Raw genomic sequence first — 19,811 nt, 5'->3', positions numbered from 1 at the left:
TAATTTTTTGGAAGGGGGCATTATCATCTAGGGAGAACCATAAAAAAGGTTTGTATAAAAAGTTAATATATAAGTTGCTTGAAGGAAAATAACTATTCTAAGAGAGGCAAAGATAAGGAAGGGGTGCATTCCATGAATGGCAGGGGATATGGTCTGTATAAAGGACAGAGATGGCAGATAGAGTTTCATATACAATAAAACTCCAAACCCATTTTCTAAGAGCAATGTTAAAATTGATGTAAACTCCTCAGGGTTCCAGGGTACTGTACCCTTAAGTGATATCTCTTGAATACTATCAGCTTTTCCCCCCTCCATACAAGTGTATTTCTCCCTCCTGTTAACCACTAGTTAGTGGTGCCCCAGTTTCATTCAACCAATTAGTTTTAACACAGAAATATTTACTACAAAAATATCGCAAGAATAGAAGTACAAATATATGTACTCCAGCACCTAGTACATTCTCCCCTATGCTATTTAGTTCCAAGGAAGAGCTCAGACATAAAGCAGTTTTTCTACCTAGTATTATCCCCCAACTAAGCTTCTTTTTGTGGTTATTCCTCTTCTAGCACAATCTCTCTCACAGAACCAGCAGTTGAGCAGGAAAGAGGCAGACCAATAGCAAAGTCCTGACTATTTAGGGTCTTTTGACCAGTTGTGGTTACAAAGCTGAGCAAGAGTTTGCAGACCAGTCTATACCTGCTCCAAATTAGGGAGACCAGAGATCTTCCATTTCATATTATCCTGCCTTTCGGAAAGTCATTCCTTAGGAGCCCCATGTTGGTGAACCTATGGCATGCATGCTTTAGGGGGCTGCTCCTCTCCCCCTCTCTACTACTACTGAGGATATTTTTCACTTCACCCACGCCTCTGCCCAGCAACTCAATGGGAGCGCTTCCTCCCTCCCCTGACTGGGTTAAGAGAGTGACTCACATGCAGTTTGGTCACTTGGTCTCTAAAAGGTTAACCATCACTGCTTTAGTCTCTTCCAGTGGAGATTATATACTGTTGCCAAGCACTTTGTGTCATCATCATTTAGCATAATACCTGGCATATATTATATACTTCATAAACATTTGTTAACTGACTAGTAGTTAACATAATTTTTCTACCCTAAGATATTATGTACATAATTTAAAAATATAACTTAATTTGAACATTTTTGTCTTTATATCAAATTTCCCATTCCTTACAAATTGAATTCTGACAAAGAAAAAATTAAATAAAAATGTATCAGATGCAAAACTATCTGATAATGTATAAAAGATTATCAGCTACAAAAACTATCTGACAATGTATACAATATTCCATCAATACAATGTATATCTTGATGCCACTAGGGAGGAACCATCTTTTGTCATCTTTTTTCCAGGACCATCAATGTGTTTTTTCCCTTCTCTAGCTCTTCAGGATCCACTTACTTTTAGTGATCTTTTCACTGATATTGGGTGTTGTCATTGTCCATAGCTTTGTCTTGGTTCTACTTAGTTTGCAAGGCATCAATTCATACAAACCTTTTCATGTTCCTCTGAATGCCTAACATTTATAATTTCTTGCTGCACAAATTCCAGGCCCATTTTTAGAAAGCTCTACATATTTTGGTCAGACTTATAAGTGCTCATTGCTAATGTGGGTTTTGTTTTATTTTTGAAATCTAGGAGCCCACTCTGATACCTCCCTCAAGGTAAAACAAAAACTATTAAATCAACCACATGATCAAATACATCTAGGATACCAACAACTTCTACTATCAAAGGGACAAAACAATCCAGAACAACAGACAAAAAGCCAAAGAAAACAAAACTTTGGCAAGGAAGAACTGCTTTACCAGGCATATTGGCCATGGGGCAAAAAACGATCACAAAATAATTGAAGAGAAAAACTTGCCATGTGACCTCACATTGCACTAGCTAAAGAGGTATGATATTAGATTTTTCTTTTATGGAATTGTATCTTATTGTGATTTTTATGGAAGTGGAAATGGACTTGGTTTGAATATTGACTATGACACTTTATTGTTTAACAAAATATATGTGACCAGAAAGTGTAATGGAATGCCCTGGGAGGGGATGGAGTCCCTCTCATTGGAGATCTTAAAGCAAATGTAGCCACTTGTTGGAGATGCTAGAGAGGAGATCCTTTTCCAGGAATAATAGACCAGGTAAATGCTGAGATCCTTTCCACTGTAAGAAATCTGTGATTTCTTTGATCCTAAGCAAGTCTCTCACTGAGCCTCAGTTTTTTAATCAGCAAAATGAGCATAACAAAACTAGTTCTGTTTATTCTCCAGGGTTGTTTTGAGTAAAAAGCTTTATAAACCCTAAAGTATTATATATATATATATGTGTGTGTGTGTGTGTGTGTATATATATATGCAATAGTAACTCTCTGATCTTTCCCCCTTTCCATTGCCCAAAGGTCAGGTGTGTTACATTTCACCCTTCCTGGTATCCTTAAGGGACTGGGGTAGTCTCTTGTCTTTGCATTTGGCTTAAACTCTTATTGTGTTCCCTCAATTTTTGGATTCTGAGGATTCCAGTTCCATTTAACAATGAGAGATTATTTATTTCAATGGTATAATGAAAACAAACATACAAACATTTCTCCCAAATACCTCATGGACATAATCATCACAGCTTAATTCAGTTCCTACATAGCATTAGCCAAATTCAAGCACATAGCTTTGTCTGGGATTCCTCTTGTGGCCTTAGCTTTTCAGGGCTTCCCTGCTGGGCTTGTTACAACTGGCTTATAATCTTGGCTCCAAGATTGGGTCCTTGCATCCTAATGCCTCCCTTTCCTTCACCCATTTCTGAAAAGACCAAACAAAACAGATAAAATACTCAAACCTATTTCTTTGACATATGGCTTAAGGGAATGGGAAGTTAGACCTCATTCCCTTCCTGGCTTACTTTATGAGTCTCCTTTGGAGGGAATTAGCCCTCCATTCCTGGATGGTGTGTGTGTGTGTGTGTGTGTGTGTGTGTGTGTGTGTGTGTGTGTGTGTGTGTGTATGTGTGTGTGTGTGTGTGTGAGAGAGAGAGAGAGAGAGAGAGAGACAGAGACAGAGACAGAGAGAGACACAGAGAGAGAGACAGAGAGAGACACAGAGAGAGGCAGAGAGAGAGACACACACAGAGAGAGACAGACAGAGAGAGACTGCACTAGTTAGTTGATTTTAATGATTCAGATGGTTCTGGATATGGGAAGAGGTTGCTTCCTACTATGTGATAAACCAGTGAAGAGTATCCCACACCTGCACAAGTAGGTCCCCAATATCTCTCTCATGGGTGTCTCCATCTCTCCACCTTAAGTGACATGGGAATATGCCAAATACTTACTAATCATGAATGTGATCTGTCTTCAATTAAATAGCCCCTGTAATATATCAGAATATTTCCGGAAGTATTGAGGGAAGTCTTTTCTCTGTCTCTCTGTCTCTCTCTGTCTCTCTGTCTCTCTGTCTCTCTGTCTCTCTGTCTCTCTGTCTCTCTGTCTCTCTCTCTCTCTCTCTCTCTCTCTCTCTCTCTCTCTCTCTCTCTGTCTCTCTCTGTCTCTCTCTGTCTCTCTTTGTCTCTTTGTCTCTCTCTCTGTCTCTTTGTCTCTCTCTGTCTCTCTCTCTGTCTCTGTCTGTCTGTCTGTCTGTCTGTCTGTCTGTCTGTCTCTCTATCTTTGTCAAAAGAAGAGAGTTGATTTTGGTTTCCCTTAAGGGAAAGGATATTGGATTTAGAATCAGAGCATCTGGGTGTTCAAATCTTGGTTCCACCACTACCCCTTACTAGGTATCAGAGAAGGTGCTTCAAGGGAAAGTAACTCATACCTATCTGGTGAAAATTTCTTGGGGTTTATAAATGGTGAAAGAAAGGAAATATCCAGATTTTTCCTAGTTTTATGTTAACCATTTTTCTCAACAACTTTAGTCATTCTTTTAATGGAGAACACAAGCAAATTTCTAGATCTGATACTTAATATACATACATATACAAATGTATAGGCATATATGGACATTGACACATGTATCCATATACAAAATATGTACACACATGTATATATGCATGTGCATGTATATATATGTATGTGCACATATATAAATATATATGAAAGATACATATATATGCTTGGGAAATATCCTATGAATGAGGTGTCCCCTTTGATCTTCTATTCAGGTTATCACAATGCCTTAGATTTGGATTATGTTTCTATATACATTTTTCAAGCATTTTATGGTTTACAAAAAGCCCTTGCTTTCCTCATGGTAATCCTGTGGTTAAGTATGGCAATTTTGATTATTTCTTTAGAGATTCAGAAACTAGGACTCAGGGCAATTAAGTGACTTGTCTAGGATCACAAAGATTATATCAGAGATAGGATTTTGATACAATCTTCTCCTGACTTTCTCTGGTTCTCTTTCTAGTGCATACCAAACTATCTCTCAGCATATAATGCAAATTCAATACCTTTTAAAAAGTCAACTTCCACAGAAATTCTAGCTTTTATTTATATCTCAGAAATTCAGCCAACAAATAGATTTCAAGAAACTTTTATTTAGCTTTGCCTCTGTTGGAGGTTACAAATTATTTCTTTATTAATAAATCTGATTCTGACATCTTAAATACCAAGATGTGCAAGTACATTGTTTATTCTTTTTACTATACAAGCTGATTCTTTATAAGCAAGCAGTTATTCTTCATCTTCAAAAACATTTATATGGGCTAGTTGCTTTACTCATATGTGTGGCAGCAATAGTATTGCCATTTTATAGATAACGAAGCTCATATTCAAGAAGAGATTATAGGATCATAGATTCAGAGCTAAAAGGGGACTCAGAAGTGTTTTTAGTCTAAGGCTTTTCTCACAGATGTAGAAATTGGGTCGTAGATGGGTTGTGTTTTGCCCATGGTTGTATAGTAACATAATCAGTATTTGAACCTTCAGAATCATGGAATTTGTCATTTAGAAGGTATCTCAGCAGACATCTAATCCAATGTAAACATAAAAGGAATCTTCAATAGAAATACAAGATATGGCTTGTTTTGGGGAGACAGTGGATTTTCCATTAATGCAGATATTTCAGATGGGTTTTCAGCAGTGTCATAGAGGAGATTCCTTTTTAGTTAAGGGCCGGATAATTAAGGGAAGTAGAAAGGGCACTGGATTTAGATTCAAATGGTCATGGATTTGAATGCTATTTCTACCATTTAATACTTATGTGATTTGTGGAGAATTGGATAGATTGCTTGGCCTAGAATCAAGATGATTTGGCCCCAGACACTTACTTCTATGACCCTTTAAATCACTTAATCTCTGCTTGCCTCAGTTTTCTCATCTGTAAAATGGGGATAATAATAGTATCTATTTCTCAGAATTGTTGTGAGGGTCAAAGAACAGTGCCTACTACATAATAAATGCTATGTAAGTGGTAGTTAAGTATTATTATTATTATTATCCTCTCTGGGACTTAGTTTTACTCATCTATAAAATGAGGCAGTTGGACCATATGACTTCTGAAGTCTGAAATGTCAACTTCAATAGTCTTTGATCTGGCATATCACTGGAGAAAAACATTTTTCTGCAAAGTAGCAGCAGGAGGGAAGGGGATGGATGGTCTTATAAAACTTTTCAAGACATTTTTGGCATCTTCTTCTACTTCTGTCTTTCAGGTGGCCTTGGGAGTGAGAATCCAGTGCTTTTCAACAACGACAACAACAAAAATCACCTTTAAATCTACTTGAAGCCAATTTTTCTCCTATCATAGTTGCTTCCATCTCACATTCAGACATTTTAACAGCAAAGAAATCATGTCTGAAGGGAAACCTGAACCCCAGAATAGTAGTTTCTGTTTACAAGGAGGGTTGCAGGTGCTTTGTGTCCCAAATTGTTTTAATTCTCTTTCTTGGTAAGATTTCTTTTTACCAAACATTTAAAAGAATGAAATGTTGGTCATTATAATTAAATGCCAGAAAATTCTTCCAGAAAATTTCTAAAATGTACTGATTTTTTACCTCATTTTTCTTCTTCCAAGAAGTATATAATAGGTTAGGTGTCATGTCACGTCACTTCAGATTTTTTTTTTTATGGATGAAATATATTTTTATTTTTGCCTCCAGATAGTGGTAATAGGAGTAATGAGAAGAAGTAGTAAAGAGTTAAATTTAGGGTTTTTTAAAAAAAAAGTTTATTATTATTATTATGATTTTATTTTAAATTTATTTTTTATTTAGAATATTTTTCTATGGTTACACGATTCCTGTTCTTTCTCTCCTCCTTTTCTCCCCACTCCTGGAGCTGACAAGCAATTCTACTGGGTTATAGATGTATCATTGTTCAAAATATATTTCTATATTATTCATATTTGTAATAGAGTGAATTTTTAATGCCCAAACCCCAATCATATCCCTATTCAACTACATGTTCAATCCTATGTTTTTCTTCTGTGTTTCTACTCTCACAGAATTCTTTATCTGGATATGGATAGCATTCTTTCTCATAAATTCCTCTGGATTGTCCTGCATCATTGCATTGCTACTAGTAGAAAAGTCTGTTACGTTTGATTTGTGCCACAGTGTTTCAGTTTCTATGTACAATGTTCTCCTGGTTCTGCTCATTTTGCTCTACATCAGTTCCTGGAGGTCTTTCTAGTTCACACAGGAATCCTCTAGTTCATTATTCCTTTCAGCACAATACTATTTCATTGCCATTAGATACCACAATTTGTTCAGCCATTCCTCAGTCAATGGACACCCTCTCATTTTCCAAGTTTTTGCTACCACAAAGAGCACAGCTATAAATATTTTTGTATAAGTATTTTACCTTATTATCTCTTTGGGGTACAAACCCAGCAGTGGTATGGCTGGATCAAAGGGCAGGCATTCTTTTAAAACCCTTTGCACATAGTTCCAAATTGCCTTCCAGAATGGTTGGACCAATTCACAACTCCATCAGCAGTGTATTAGTGTCCCAATTTTGCCACATCCCATCCAACATTTATCATTTTCCCTTTCTTGCCATATTGGCCAGTCTGTTGTCCCTTCAGATTTTTGACTTTTCTCACAAAGGGGCTTCTATTATGTATTATATATGAAAATACTTGGGATTTTTGTTATCAATACACATCTATTTCATTTCTCTCTCTAGAGATATATTGCACACACACATATCTGCTGGCATTTTAATTTTGAAAAAGTATTTCTGTTTTCAGTATATGTGGAATGAGGAAAACTAGATTTAGTTAGCAGTCAGTGAGAAGGTATTAAGTATCTACTATGTGTCAAGCTCTGTGCTAAGTCTTGAGGATGCAAATTAATGAAAAGTCTTGCCCTCTAGAGCCTTAAATTTCAATGGGAATAACACATAAAAATGAGAAAAAAGTCTGGTTTGGAGGAGGGGGAAGGTACCCACAGTGAGAGATATGGGGAGGTCTGATAAGTCAGTCCAAGAGCTGGAAGAGGAATGGAGATTGACTCCTTTATAAAAATGAGTTTTTAAAATAAAGCTCTTGGAATCTTAGATCATATTCTAGAGCAGAAATTAGGAAGATTCAGTGAATCTGATTTTCTGTGACTTATTGTTTTCTTTTATATTCTCTTACCACTGAAAGACAATTTGATATCTAAAAATTATCATTATCAATTGAGAATTACCTGTTGTATCAGAGGCAGAAAATGCTTTCTTTTGAAGAAGTAAATGACAAAGAGTCTGTCTTTCCAGTGGAGTTTGAACTTGAAGTAGTTGTTTAGGAGTTATATAAATTTCTTTTCTTATTTAGTCTGCTTAGGAAATGGATATATTTATTTTTGCATATGGATTCAGTTATTGTGGGGAAAAGAGAGAAGGGCTAGATCAAGATCCAAATTAAGAGGAAGTTGTAGACTGCTTCTATCTGAATCAAGAATGGGAAAGCTGAATCCAAAGATTATCTATTTGTTGCCTAATATGCTGCCTATGGAGGAGGTCTGATGGGACTTGACCCTCTCAGGCTAATGGAGGAGGAGTTTTCATGTGTGATAAGCTGGACATTAGTCTGTTGGTAAAATATAATAACACTTTGTATGCAACTCTGATTCGTGATGTTCTGTGCTGTGTATTAGCATTTGACCTATGATTCTCCATATATAATTCTCATGTGATATGTGCTCATGGTACACTATGTGTTTAGTCTGCAGTATGCTTTTTGTATGCACACCTTGTACAATTTGTAAGGATGGCAAAATTGTTAAGAAGGATGTAATAGAGGCCCTTAAGAAGGAAAAATAGATTTGTTTATCATAAAAATACAGGCCTCAAGGGTTAACCTGATGGCAATTTCTGACTTCAACTGCCCTGGGACTATGTGCTTGAGATGCAGTATGATTGCCTCAGAAAGGTGACAGACAGATGACAAGCAGCATAACAGTCACGTAGTGGACATGACAGACATCCTAACTATGGAAACTGGCTGGAATGGAGTTGACTAAGAAAGTGTCTGTCAATAGACTAGACAGTCTACCAGTCAAGCAAGAGGGTGTTAAGTTCTCACAGCTGAAGAAAATTCCAGGGCTTTTCTGGAAAACGTGTAAAGATTTTGGTTCTGCACAAACACTGTTTGTGGGCCACAGTTACTATTTACGTCTGTTAGTGGTAGATGCTAAAGGTTATTGACATTTTGTCCTAGTTTCTCCATTTTGTTGGTGGGAACCTGGAGGAAGAAATTTATTGAATTATGCTGGGAAGCAGGATAGAGTAGGTGGGGAGTAGTGAGGAAGGGGTTCTGAGAACATTTCTATTTTTTATATTTCAATTTCTATTCCAATTAATTTAAAGAAATAGATTCTATGATAATTGTTTGAATGGACTTATTAGCATGTAGTTCATTGGACAGACTTAAATTTAACTTTGGAAGTTTCTAGTTTCTTTCTTAGGGCTCAATCCAAGTGAGGTATATTTATTGATAAGAAAAAGTTAACCCTTTTCTCCCCCTTACCTCCACTTCTCTCTCTCCCCTCTCCTCCACCTCACTCCATGAAACCCAGTCTTTGAAAGGCGAATGCTGGCTGAAGTATATATATATATATATAGAAAAACTATATAAGGTGGTTTAAAAAATAACCCTTATTATAACATTCTGATGTGCAATTTCAGCCTTTTTGCCTAATCAGCAAGCATACTGTGAAAACATAATTACATTTGCAAGGGAACTACAATCCCAGGAGATGAATTAGTTGATTAAATTAGTTAGAACAAAATGATATCATTCACATGCAAAAGCCAAATGACATTCATATTCTTCCTTGTGGTTTGATTATGGGCCTCCTTGGTAGATTAGAAAAAATTCTGGATTCAAAGTCAAAGTACTTGGGTTTGAATCCTAGTTCTATGATTTACTAAGGATATAATGCTGGGAAAGTTTTATCTGTCTGGGCTTCTTTTTCTTCCTATACAAAGTGAGGGTTTGCCTAAATGATCTCAAAGGTCCCTTTAAGTTCTAAATCTGTGATCCTATGAGCTTTAGACTGAATAAAATAATACCTACAGAATAGTCTAGTGTACTTGGAAACATGGGCAGCTTGGTGGTGCAGTAAATAGAATATTTTGTTTGGAGGAAGGAAGAGACATCTTCCAGAGTTCAAATTTAGCTTCAGATATTTACTAGTTGTATGACCCTGGGTAAGTCACTTAATCCTGTTTGCCTCAGCTTCCTCATCTATAAAATGAGCTGGAGAAGGAAAAGGCAAATCATTTCACTATCTTTCCCAGGAAAACCCCAAATGGGGACACAAAGAGTCTGACACCACTGAAACAAATGAAAAACAATTTGGAAACATTACAAAAGAACCATCTGAATCCTGAATTGGTTCTATTGTTTTTGGAAAATGAAGGATATTATTTTTTTAACATAAAAATATCTTATGCCATCCAAAGTTAAGGTAACAATGTAAAATTGTTAATTTTATAAAATAAAAAAATAAAAATTTATTTTGAAAGTCAAGAGAAACAAACAAAAATAAACAAAGGCAGCATGGTGTAGTAGAAATTCTGATGAACTCAGAATTGGGAAATCTAATTTTAAATCTTGCCTTTGTTTGATATATAATAATTGAGTAACCTTGGACATTCTGTTCAACCTCACTCAACTTCTGTCTCTTCATCTGTAAAATGGAGGCAATAATCTTCTAATATTTAGCCCAAAGGATTATTGTTAGAAAATTCCTTTGTAAACATTAAAATGCTCTTTAAGGTTAAGTTTCTGTAAGTTCTATGTTTTGTCTAGATTTTTTATTCACTTAGCATCCAGTGCAGATCTCAATATGCAGTAGGTGTTTAATAAATGTGAGTTAAATGGAATTGAATATTATCAGTTCTGGCTTGAGGTCTTAGAGGTTACCTAATCCAACTCATAACTGAAACATGAACCTTGTGTACATTAACTCTCTCTCCGGTGGCCTGGGATTAACACTAACAAGCCAGAGGTTTTTGTATGAATGGAAAACTAAGTAGTTTTGTTTTTCAATCAGATTTTGCAACTCATGAGTATGGTGGTTGTGTTGCCCCAAACCCTCATAGAATAGTTACCCACTAGTGTAAGATAATTCAGATCTCCTTACTAAAAGGAAGAACTGAAGGTCTGATTTATTCTTCTTCTGTGATTAGTCATTATGTTGTTTCTCTTGGTAGAGGCTTAAGACAGAACAGCCACCATCTGATTTCCTTAAATTGAGATTTTTGCCACATGCATTTTCTAGGTGCTAGTCTATAGAGGAGACAGTTTAATCTCTGGCATCAGAGAGGCCATTGGTGGGTCCCAAGATATAAATGGAGGGGCACAGAAGAAAAAAGAAGACAAAATAAGAGGAGAGAGATGTGTTGTGGGAAGTTCACAGGATCATACTTTTAGAGATCATTTAATACAAACCTTCATTTTAAAAAGAAAATTACTGAGACCTAGAGTGAGAAACTCATTTGTCTAAGACAACACAGATGAACAAGCAGCAAAACCTGGATGGATCTCAGTACTTCCGATTGTGAATTCACTATATTTATCACTATAGCTCTCAGGGCTGAAACACAATCACTTTGGAGAGTCTGACAGTTGTATTTGGGTGGGCTTAATGGAGTGTTGTTGTTACTGTTGTTTGGTCATTTCAACTGTCTCCAACTCTTTGTGAGATCCCATTTGGGATTTTCTTGGCTAAGAACTAGAGTGGTTTGCTATTTTCTTCTCCAGTTCATTGTACAAATAAAAAATTGAGGCAAACAGGATTAAGGGACTTGCCTAGGGCCACATAGTTAGTGTTTGAGGCTAGATTGAACTCAAGATGTCTTCCTATTCCAAGCCCAGTGCTCTATCTGCCATACCAGGATAACTGTAATTCTATAAGCTTGTTTAAGAAACATTGAGCTTAACTCTTCACACTAGTGTTAGAAGTGTGATGGGAGAAACTCGTCTCAGAATATGTGGCAGAATATTTGAAAGGTACAGTGTTTTAGAGGGAAGAATGATTAGGGAATATAGAGATGGAGGAGTCAGTCCATGTATGGAAGATTACAGAGCAAATGGTTTGAGACAAGAAACAGAATCTGTAAGGGAATGTCAGAAACTTAGAGGATCTTAGTGTTTAATCTGGAGTTATACAGGGACTCACTTGAAAAGAGTATTTGGCAGGGGATTGGGGACTGGATTGATTTGGTTTCTGCCATCCTTCTTCTCTGGGGCTCCCACTTCTTCCCTATTGAATTGGAAAGCCAGGATGATGAAGTGTGTTCTGCTCCTATACTGGACATTCTGAGCTCCTTATAGTCTGCATGAGTAAGAAGGTAAGAGGACACCAATAGATCTGGAGCATTGGGTGTAAGTGACATCAGCATAATTGTAAGTTCTCTGTAAAATGAAGGGGTAGAACTAGCTGGTATTTAGGGTCCTTTCCAACCAAAATTCCATGATCCTAAGGTTTTCAAGGAAAAACTGTAAAATTGAGGAAAATTTCCCATTTCCCTTATCTTCATTTCTTTTGCCTTTCTTATGATGACCTAAAATCCATTTTCCATGTCAAAAACAAATTCCTAAGGACAGTTATTTATGCTTACTGATTCTGCTTCTTCACCTGTTACTCTCCACCTTCTTGCAGTCTAGTTTCTGAACTCATCATTCTATTGAAAATTTTCCATCAAAAGTCACCAATGATCTTTTAATAAATTTAATGGCTTTTCTCCAGATCTTAAACTGATGTTATGTTATGAACAACTCTGAGATCCTTGATGTTAAAGACGATACACACACACACACACACAAATGCCTTTTATTGATTGAATCCAATAGAAGTCTTTACTTGATTAAAGTAGTATTGTGGAATGACTGATGGATTTGATTCCACCCCATAGAAATATATACATATATATGATTATGTGAATGTATATATATATGTGTGTGTGTGTGTGTGTGTGTGTGTGTGTGTGCATGCACATACACATCTCCTCTCTGGATCTTTGCCATATATAGTAAGTGCATATAGATATGCATTATGTGTGTATATATATTTATAAACATATATATGTGTGTCAAATTAATCAGTCATCCCACTGCACTTAAAGTGCCTATCTTAATTAGTTAAGAATAACTCTATTGGACCACTATTCAATCATTCAAAGGCATTAAACAAGTTGTGAAAAGTCCTTAATTTTGAAGGAGTAAAAGCTTTTAGATAAAAATGAAATAGTGCCACATAGGAAGTATACTGAGATTGACTTGAAGAGACTCAGTGATACCCTATGAGGTATGGACAAAATAACTAGATAGTTTGGATCCCAGCATTCAGACCAGTCTAGAGAAATAATGGATCTAGTCAATCACCTAAGATTCCCTCTCATGGCAGAGGGAAAGAGCCTCTATTTCCCCTACCCTGTCTTGACTGAAGGGTGACTCTGTGAACTTTGAAAAACTGAAAGACATCAGATTTTCCAATAGTGTCTTATCTATTGTGGCATGTAAAGTGCTGGGCCTGGGACAGGAAGACCTGAGTTAAATTTGGCCTCAGATACTTACTAGCTGTGTGACCCTGAATAAATCACTTAACTATGTTTGCCTCAACTGTTTTCTCAATAGTATAATGAACTGGAGAAAGAAATGGCAAACTACTCCAGCATTTTGGCTAAGAAACCCCCAAATCAGGTCACAGAGAGTTGGGCACAACTGAAAAATGACTTTACAATAATAATTAATGTCCTAACAGATCTTTGCAACAGGCAATGATGAGTATACATGTTTTATATATATTTGCATTGGGAACCAAGAAAAACAATTTTAGGTCTCTATAAGGATTACAATAGTATACTACACTTTGCCCAAAGGGCCCTTTTTGAGAATCCTCAAAGGGGAGAAAATGATTTCTAGCCACCAGGAGCTGAGTTACCTCTGCCAAATATGATCTCTAAGCTCCAGTCTAATTTCCTCTGGTCATTGTACCTACCTTGGAAGAGTGTGGCCTTGGTTTGTCAGGTTATTGTGTGATAGCTGTTCTCACCATAAAACTTAAGTAAATACTTGTTTCTAAAAGCTAATTAAGTCTAACTAGCTAATTGACATCACTTAGTAATCCATGGAAGGAAGTATATTGGTGGAGGCTGATGAAAAAAAAGGATTAGTAATACCACCAACTCATCAGAGCTACCTCTAGTACTCTGAGAGGTGAAGTAGCCTTTCCCTGGGGACCCAGCCTGCTAGTATTAAGTGAAGTTGAGTAAATTAGCACCAGAGCATTCTTTGTGTCTCAGTCTCCCCCTGTTTGTTTCTCTGTCTCTATTTATAGAGATATATAATATGCATATACCCTTGGCAGTGGTTTTTAATAGCTAGAAGACCTGTACCCCATAAATATTGACATCCTCACTATATAAATGAGACCAGAAGATATAAGGAAGTTGAAGCTAAATGGAAGGAAGCCTTAGAGAGGTAAATTCAGGGCTTGGTGCATTAGGTTTTTTTTTTTTATATCCAGAGTTAAGAAATAGTATTTTTGTGGGATGCTGGGACTATATTTCCTCCCCAAGGAAGAAGCTGTTTAGTCCTGGATTTACTTCAGCCCTGCTTCTGAAGAAAAGTAGTCAATAGCCCTGAAGACAGCTAGTGTGGGCTTATTGAGGAAGGAGAGGGAAGGTCCAGGACCAGAGTGTGGTAGAAATGAAATGGAGCTAAAGGGTGGAGAGAGAGGATAGATAGTTTCTCCCCTCTCCAGGACTAAACAGCTTCTTCTTCCTTGGGGAGTTAGTATAGTTCTCCTCCAAAGCTTCTGGTCCCTCTCCCTGAATATTATGAGCAGGCACTAGGTCTATAGAACATTTATTTATTCTGAAGAACACACAAAGGGTAACATAAGGGATAAGTTATTGGGAAAGTGGAAAATAGGAAGTCCCTAAAACCTAACAATTGAACTCCTCCCCAAATCCTACAGGGTCAAGCTTTGCCTGCCTGACCCTCTGGGGTCAATTGTCAGAGCTGTTTTGACTTCTAACTCTCCTAGTTATGATTTGAAGTTCAAGAACAGCTTTGGAGTGATGTAGAGGAAATCTTCCTGAGGTGGATAGCTTTATATCAAAAACCCTATCCACTACTGTTGTCTTCCACTGGATTGAGGGGGTCTGGATTCACAGAAGGATCACCAGGGCTCAGACGTGCTTTCAGAGCAACTTTTCTGAAGGGCTTCCCAAAGAGAAGCAAAGATTAACTGCCCGGATCTTCTCTGTTCTTTCTCTGGAATTCCAGGTTCCTCTTGCCCTTCCCCACTTGTCTTGTTCCTCTGGCAGATTGAGTCTTAAGTTTCCTCTCTTATACACGGAAGAGAAGGACATATGGATACAAGTAAAATCTACCTGCCATGGTGGCACAAAAAGATTTCATTTTTCAGAATGTTGTGGTCCTCAAGCATAAAAAAAAAAAGCAGTGAGCAGAGGGTAGCTGGTGAAGGTCAGGATAAAGGAGGGAAAAGAAGGGAAGGAAAGGGGGAGATTTCTCTGCATGGTAGGGAAATTGACCAGTGTTCTTAGCAGGTAGACTAGGGAGCAGATTAAATCAGGCTAGACTCCAGGGAAAGTTAGGTAGGTTTATTTAGGGTTAGGAAGGGAAAGTTTAGGAAAGCCAGGGAAAGTTGGCAGCTAGGCAGGGATCAAAGCTCTCCACCTAGGTTAGGGGAAAAAAGTCACCAAAATTCAAACTTCTCTTCTCTTTTATTCTCCCTCTGATACCTCCCACAAAGGAAGTGGGAGGTGTCAGAGGACAGTGCAGTAGAGAGTCCTGGGAGATGGAGTATCTCACAGCTTAGGTTCACTTCAGAACATACACTGGGAGGAACAAAGAATATGAGACATAGAGGAGAGTTTGTTTTCTGTCACTGCCTTATGAATGAAGATTCCTCTAGTTCCAGGCTATAAAAGGGAATGGCAGCAGCTCATAGGAATGCCAATGGAAAAGGTGGAGACATTGGAAGAAGTGGCACCATGGGGAGCAGTTAGTTGGGTGGACAGAACCTATTCTTGCTGTGTGAGCAGTAAATGTAGTATATTCAATCTCCTGGGACTAATAGCATTGTCATGGGTTTGGGGAAACTGAGACTTGATCCAATATGGGAGATGGAGGATGATAAGAACCAGAACTCACCTGGAGACCATAAAAATCATTCTATCACAGATGGAGATATAAAAGAGTGACATATATAAACTGTTCTGTTTTACCTTTGTGATAGGGAGTTAGGCTACTAGTACTCTCTTGTCCTACATATGTTTTGAAGTAAATTTGCCCTATTTATTTGTCTTGAATAAATACTCTATATTTAAAAGCTGATGACAAGCTTGAGTTTTTTGGCAAGAAGGAAACTTATCCCTAGGGGAGAACTGAAACCAAGTCATCTGCTGATTTTCCCTGAGAGATTTGAGGAGGGGGATATGAGACAGGGAAGGCATGAATTATTGAGAGCCCTCAAGATGGAGCCTGCGTCTTTGCTTATCCAGAGCTCTGGTTCTGGGTGACAGGTTTTCTTGCTTTTGAATCAATAGATTCATTTTCCAGATACAAAATTGCTTCAGCCAATGTGAAGGGAATACATTCTGTACCTACCTTATTCCTGTCTTAAGTTGGCTCAGTTTCTAATTATTAGCAGAATAGCTTCAAAGATTTGATGAAATTTTATATAATTGAACTGGTGAAGGAATGACTTTGAAAGCAATTATTTAGGCTCCAATTTCTTTGCTAACCATTAGATCAATGCTATAGAATCAGGAAGAGTTTGCTTGCATGAAAGCACAATAGTATAATGGAAAACACACTGATTGGCAGTTTAAGTATATGGAAAGTAATCTTTTGAATAGAAGGTTGTGGGTTCAAGTTCCAGCATTGCAACTTACTAACCATATACACATATGTCCAGGTCCCCTGGATCCAAATTCATGACAATTCGCCTATACCAAGAGACCACATATTGTTTGGATGTGTTTGGTTTTGTTTTGTAAAAAAAATGCTAGCTAATTGGGGGGTTAAGTGGTAGGAAGTGGTATAGACAATTCTTATTATAGTAGGTTATAAACATTTCTCTCAGATGTAGCAAAAATCCCACAGTCTTAAGTGGCATTTGTGATGATCTTAAAAAATGAGTAGAATTCAAATTGATTCAGATCTGGAGGGGGTGGTGTTTGAACAGAGGAAATCCTGTAGGTCACAGCAGAGAGCCTGGAAAGTTATAAATATTAGTTATTATCATATTATTATCAGTGAGGAAAGCAATTTGTCTTAAGCAAAAGATTGAAGCCAGGGATCAATAGGAGTTGGATAAGAAAGCTGAGACCTGATTTCAGAGGGGCCTTGAGTACTGGGCCAAGGGGCTTAATATTTTATCTTATAGGTAAGGAGGGGGCACACATAGCATTTTTTGAGCAGGTGGGGAACATTGTGAAAGTGGAATTTTAAAAAGACAAAAGTGGCAGAGGTATACAGGTCAGAATGAAATGAATTCTGAAAACTAAGCTTTTCCTTTAGGGCAAAAATAGTTTTCCATTTCAATCTCATTTGTTTTACCCAGTTTTCCACATCACATTGCTAATTCCGACACATCACCTACCATTTGATGACCTGGGCTTTGAATTAGGAGGAAGGGCATATAAATATAAGAAACCAACTGAAGTGGGGAGAAGGAGATGCTGGCCTTTGGCTGGTAGGCTGATATCTCTTGAGGAATTTCTCATGAAGCTGCTTGCAATATAGATCTTTACCAAGATTGAAGTACACGAGATAGCAAATCCCTCTGTTCCTGCCTAACCCTTTTCTACCTTCATGTGGTAATTGCAGGTGGCTCAAGAGAGACAGGGCAAGAATATTTGGCTTCTAGAAAAAATAATTTATCAGAACAGCTCCCAATGATTTCCGAAATGGAATTTAGAATTATGACTCTCCCTGGCTTATTAAAGTATTGATAACCTTGATATTGAGTTGCTGTAGAAAGTTTCATATCATATTTCCCAGTAATGCCAGAGTTGTGCAGTAGGAAGCAAAAGGCTAGGAAGATTTCTGTGTGAAATGTCAAAGCCGATTTGTGTCTATTAAGAAATCTTTGCAGAATGAATACATTTAACTATTCTCTCTTAGAAACATCAGAATTAAAAAAGACAAAAGCAAGAGATTGCACAAACACATATGTTTGTGCATGGGGTTCCAGATGCTATTTGGAGAATAATAATGCTAGTTGATTGATACAGTGCTTTAGGATTTTTAAAACTCTTCACATGAAATATTGCATTTGATTTGATCCTTATAATGACCCTATGAGGTAAGGTGTTATTATTCCTGTTTTATAGATGAGAAGCTGAGAGAGGTTGTGCCTTGCTTAGGATATATCTAAGGCAGAATTTGAGCCCAGGTCTTCCTTATTCAAGAGTCCCAGGTTCTACAAATGTTCCCCTTTATTTTGGAGATGTTGAGAAACCAGAAGTGACTTGTGATTCCATTCCTGATGAGGAAATTATATTCCAATATATGTAGCTATTTGCTTTGCTACTTATATGTTGGAAAGATTTTTTTGGGGCCTTGAGAAATAAGCAACTTGCCCAGAATCACACATAGAATAGTATATGTCAGTGACAGGACTTGAATGCAAGTCTTCCTGATTCCAAGGCCAACTCTCTAGCCAGTATGCCACTCTACTTCTCTAGCAGTCAATCAACTAGTATTTACAAAGGTCTTAGTAGATCCAGGCATTGCGCTGTGTTGGAAATACAAAAGGAAGACCAAAACAAAACAATAAGAACAATAAAAAGCTTCTGCCTCTTTCTTATTAGAAATGTTTTATAATAAAAGCTGGATGAATGTCTGGTATATTGTAGAGGGAGTTCCCATTTAGATCTAGATTGAATTTGATGGCCACTGAGGTCCATCCCAACACTGAGACCTGTATTTATGATGCAGTGAAAGAACATTTGTTTAGGATTAGGAGACCTAGTTCCAAATTTAGATTCTGCTTTTACTAGCGATGTGAATGTGGAGAAATCATTTCCCTTCTTTGTCTCAGTCTCCTCATCTATAAAATGGAGATAACATTTGCACATTTACCTTATAGAATTGTTAAGAAGAAATTATTTTATGAACCTTATAGCTCTGTATTAATGAGTTACCCACCATGAATTCATTGGTTTATGAGCCATTGAGAGGAAATCATTATTTAAACTTTAGATGTTAATGCTATTCATTGTGAATAAATTAGTTTATGAATTGTTGAGAGGAAATCATTCTGTAAACTTAAGAGTACTAAGTTAATGAGTTATCCACTGTGAATGAATTTGTTTTTGAGCTTGGCTTTATCACTTCAAAAGATTTCCAGGCTTATTAATTTCCTGGTAAAGTCCAAATAGTGTGATTTTGAAGCAGGGTGCTCACAGCTATGTGCTTCATTGCCCATGTTTAAAAGCTGTGATTATTTAGGTGGAACATTGAACTTTTAAAAACCCTTTGTGATTCCCCCCCCCCCCCCCCCCCCCGGTAAAAGATACTACGTTACTTGTCCTAGAAACAGAATTTGTAGTGGTAAGATCTCACCTGTATTTATTTGGGTACATGAGTTCAGGGCCCTACAGGCAGTGGACTTGTTTGATTTTATCTAACAAATAAAACAACACAAATTCTGGCCAGCGGACAATCAACAAGTAGCCTTCAGCTACTTATCACTTGAGCTGTATTTGAACTAGTGACCTAGAGGTGATTGGTGACTTGGTCCATTCATTCCCCATGTAGGGATTTCTGACAGTATCTGCTTGGATATCATTACTCACAATGGGCAAGGTTGGGGGTGGGGTAGAGAGCTAGCATAAAGCTTTGCCAGAGAAAAACTATAATCAGGCTGGTTTCATTGGCTGTGGTATATTCCATTGTTGCTAAAGAAATGAATGAGGATTATTTTGTTGGGATTTCTTGAAAGGTTCATCTATCCCTTGGGGAGTGGTGGTGGGGGAGAGGAGGAACTACATCAGTATTAGAAGAACTACAGAATGATGGTCTAAGAGTATTTCAAGGAGTCCAGATTTATCTGTTTGGAAAAGCCATTAACTTTTCTCAGTACCCAGATTCCTCTACTATAAAATGAAGGGGTTGAACTAGTTGATATAAAAGATTTTTTGGGGTTCTGAAGCCTATGATCTCAAGGTTCTTATTGATTTTCATAGCTAAAAGCATTCTTGCCTTCCTCAAGTATTTCTTAGAAGCAGCTAGGAGGCACAGTGGGTGAAGTACTGGCCCTGGAGTAAGCAAGACCTGAATTCAAATCCAGCCTCAAACATTTACTAACTCTTTTACCCTGGGCAAACCATTTCAT

General features: G+C 37.3%; 1 protein-coding gene across 1 annotated transcript in view; it reads left to right on the top strand.

Moving 5' to 3' along the window:
* The window catches only part of DCDC2C (doublecortin domain containing 2C), a 183,499-nt gene extending 177,525 nt beyond the window's left edge, over nt 1-5,974 (top strand). Inside the window, exons 15-16 of the mRNA XM_007476177.2 lie at nt 1,656-1,915; nt 5,658-5,974. Of these exons, the coding sequence (XP_007476239.2) occupies nt 1,656-1,870 (215 nt within the window). The 3' untranslated portion in view covers nt 1,871-1,915; nt 5,658-5,974. The remainder of the gene's footprint in view (nt 1-1,655; nt 1,916-5,657) is intronic.
* Nucleotides 5,975-19,811: the final 13,837 nt, after the last annotated feature.

Source organism: Monodelphis domestica, chromosome 1 (genome assembly GCF_027887165.1).
Source record: "Monodelphis domestica isolate mMonDom1 chromosome 1, mMonDom1.pri, whole genome shotgun sequence".
Lineage (NCBI taxonomy): Eukaryota > Metazoa > Chordata > Mammalia > Didelphimorphia > Didelphidae > Monodelphis > Monodelphis domestica.
The sequence above is the reverse complement of the archived record's forward strand: the minus strand, read 5'-3'. Positions and strand labels throughout refer to the sequence as shown.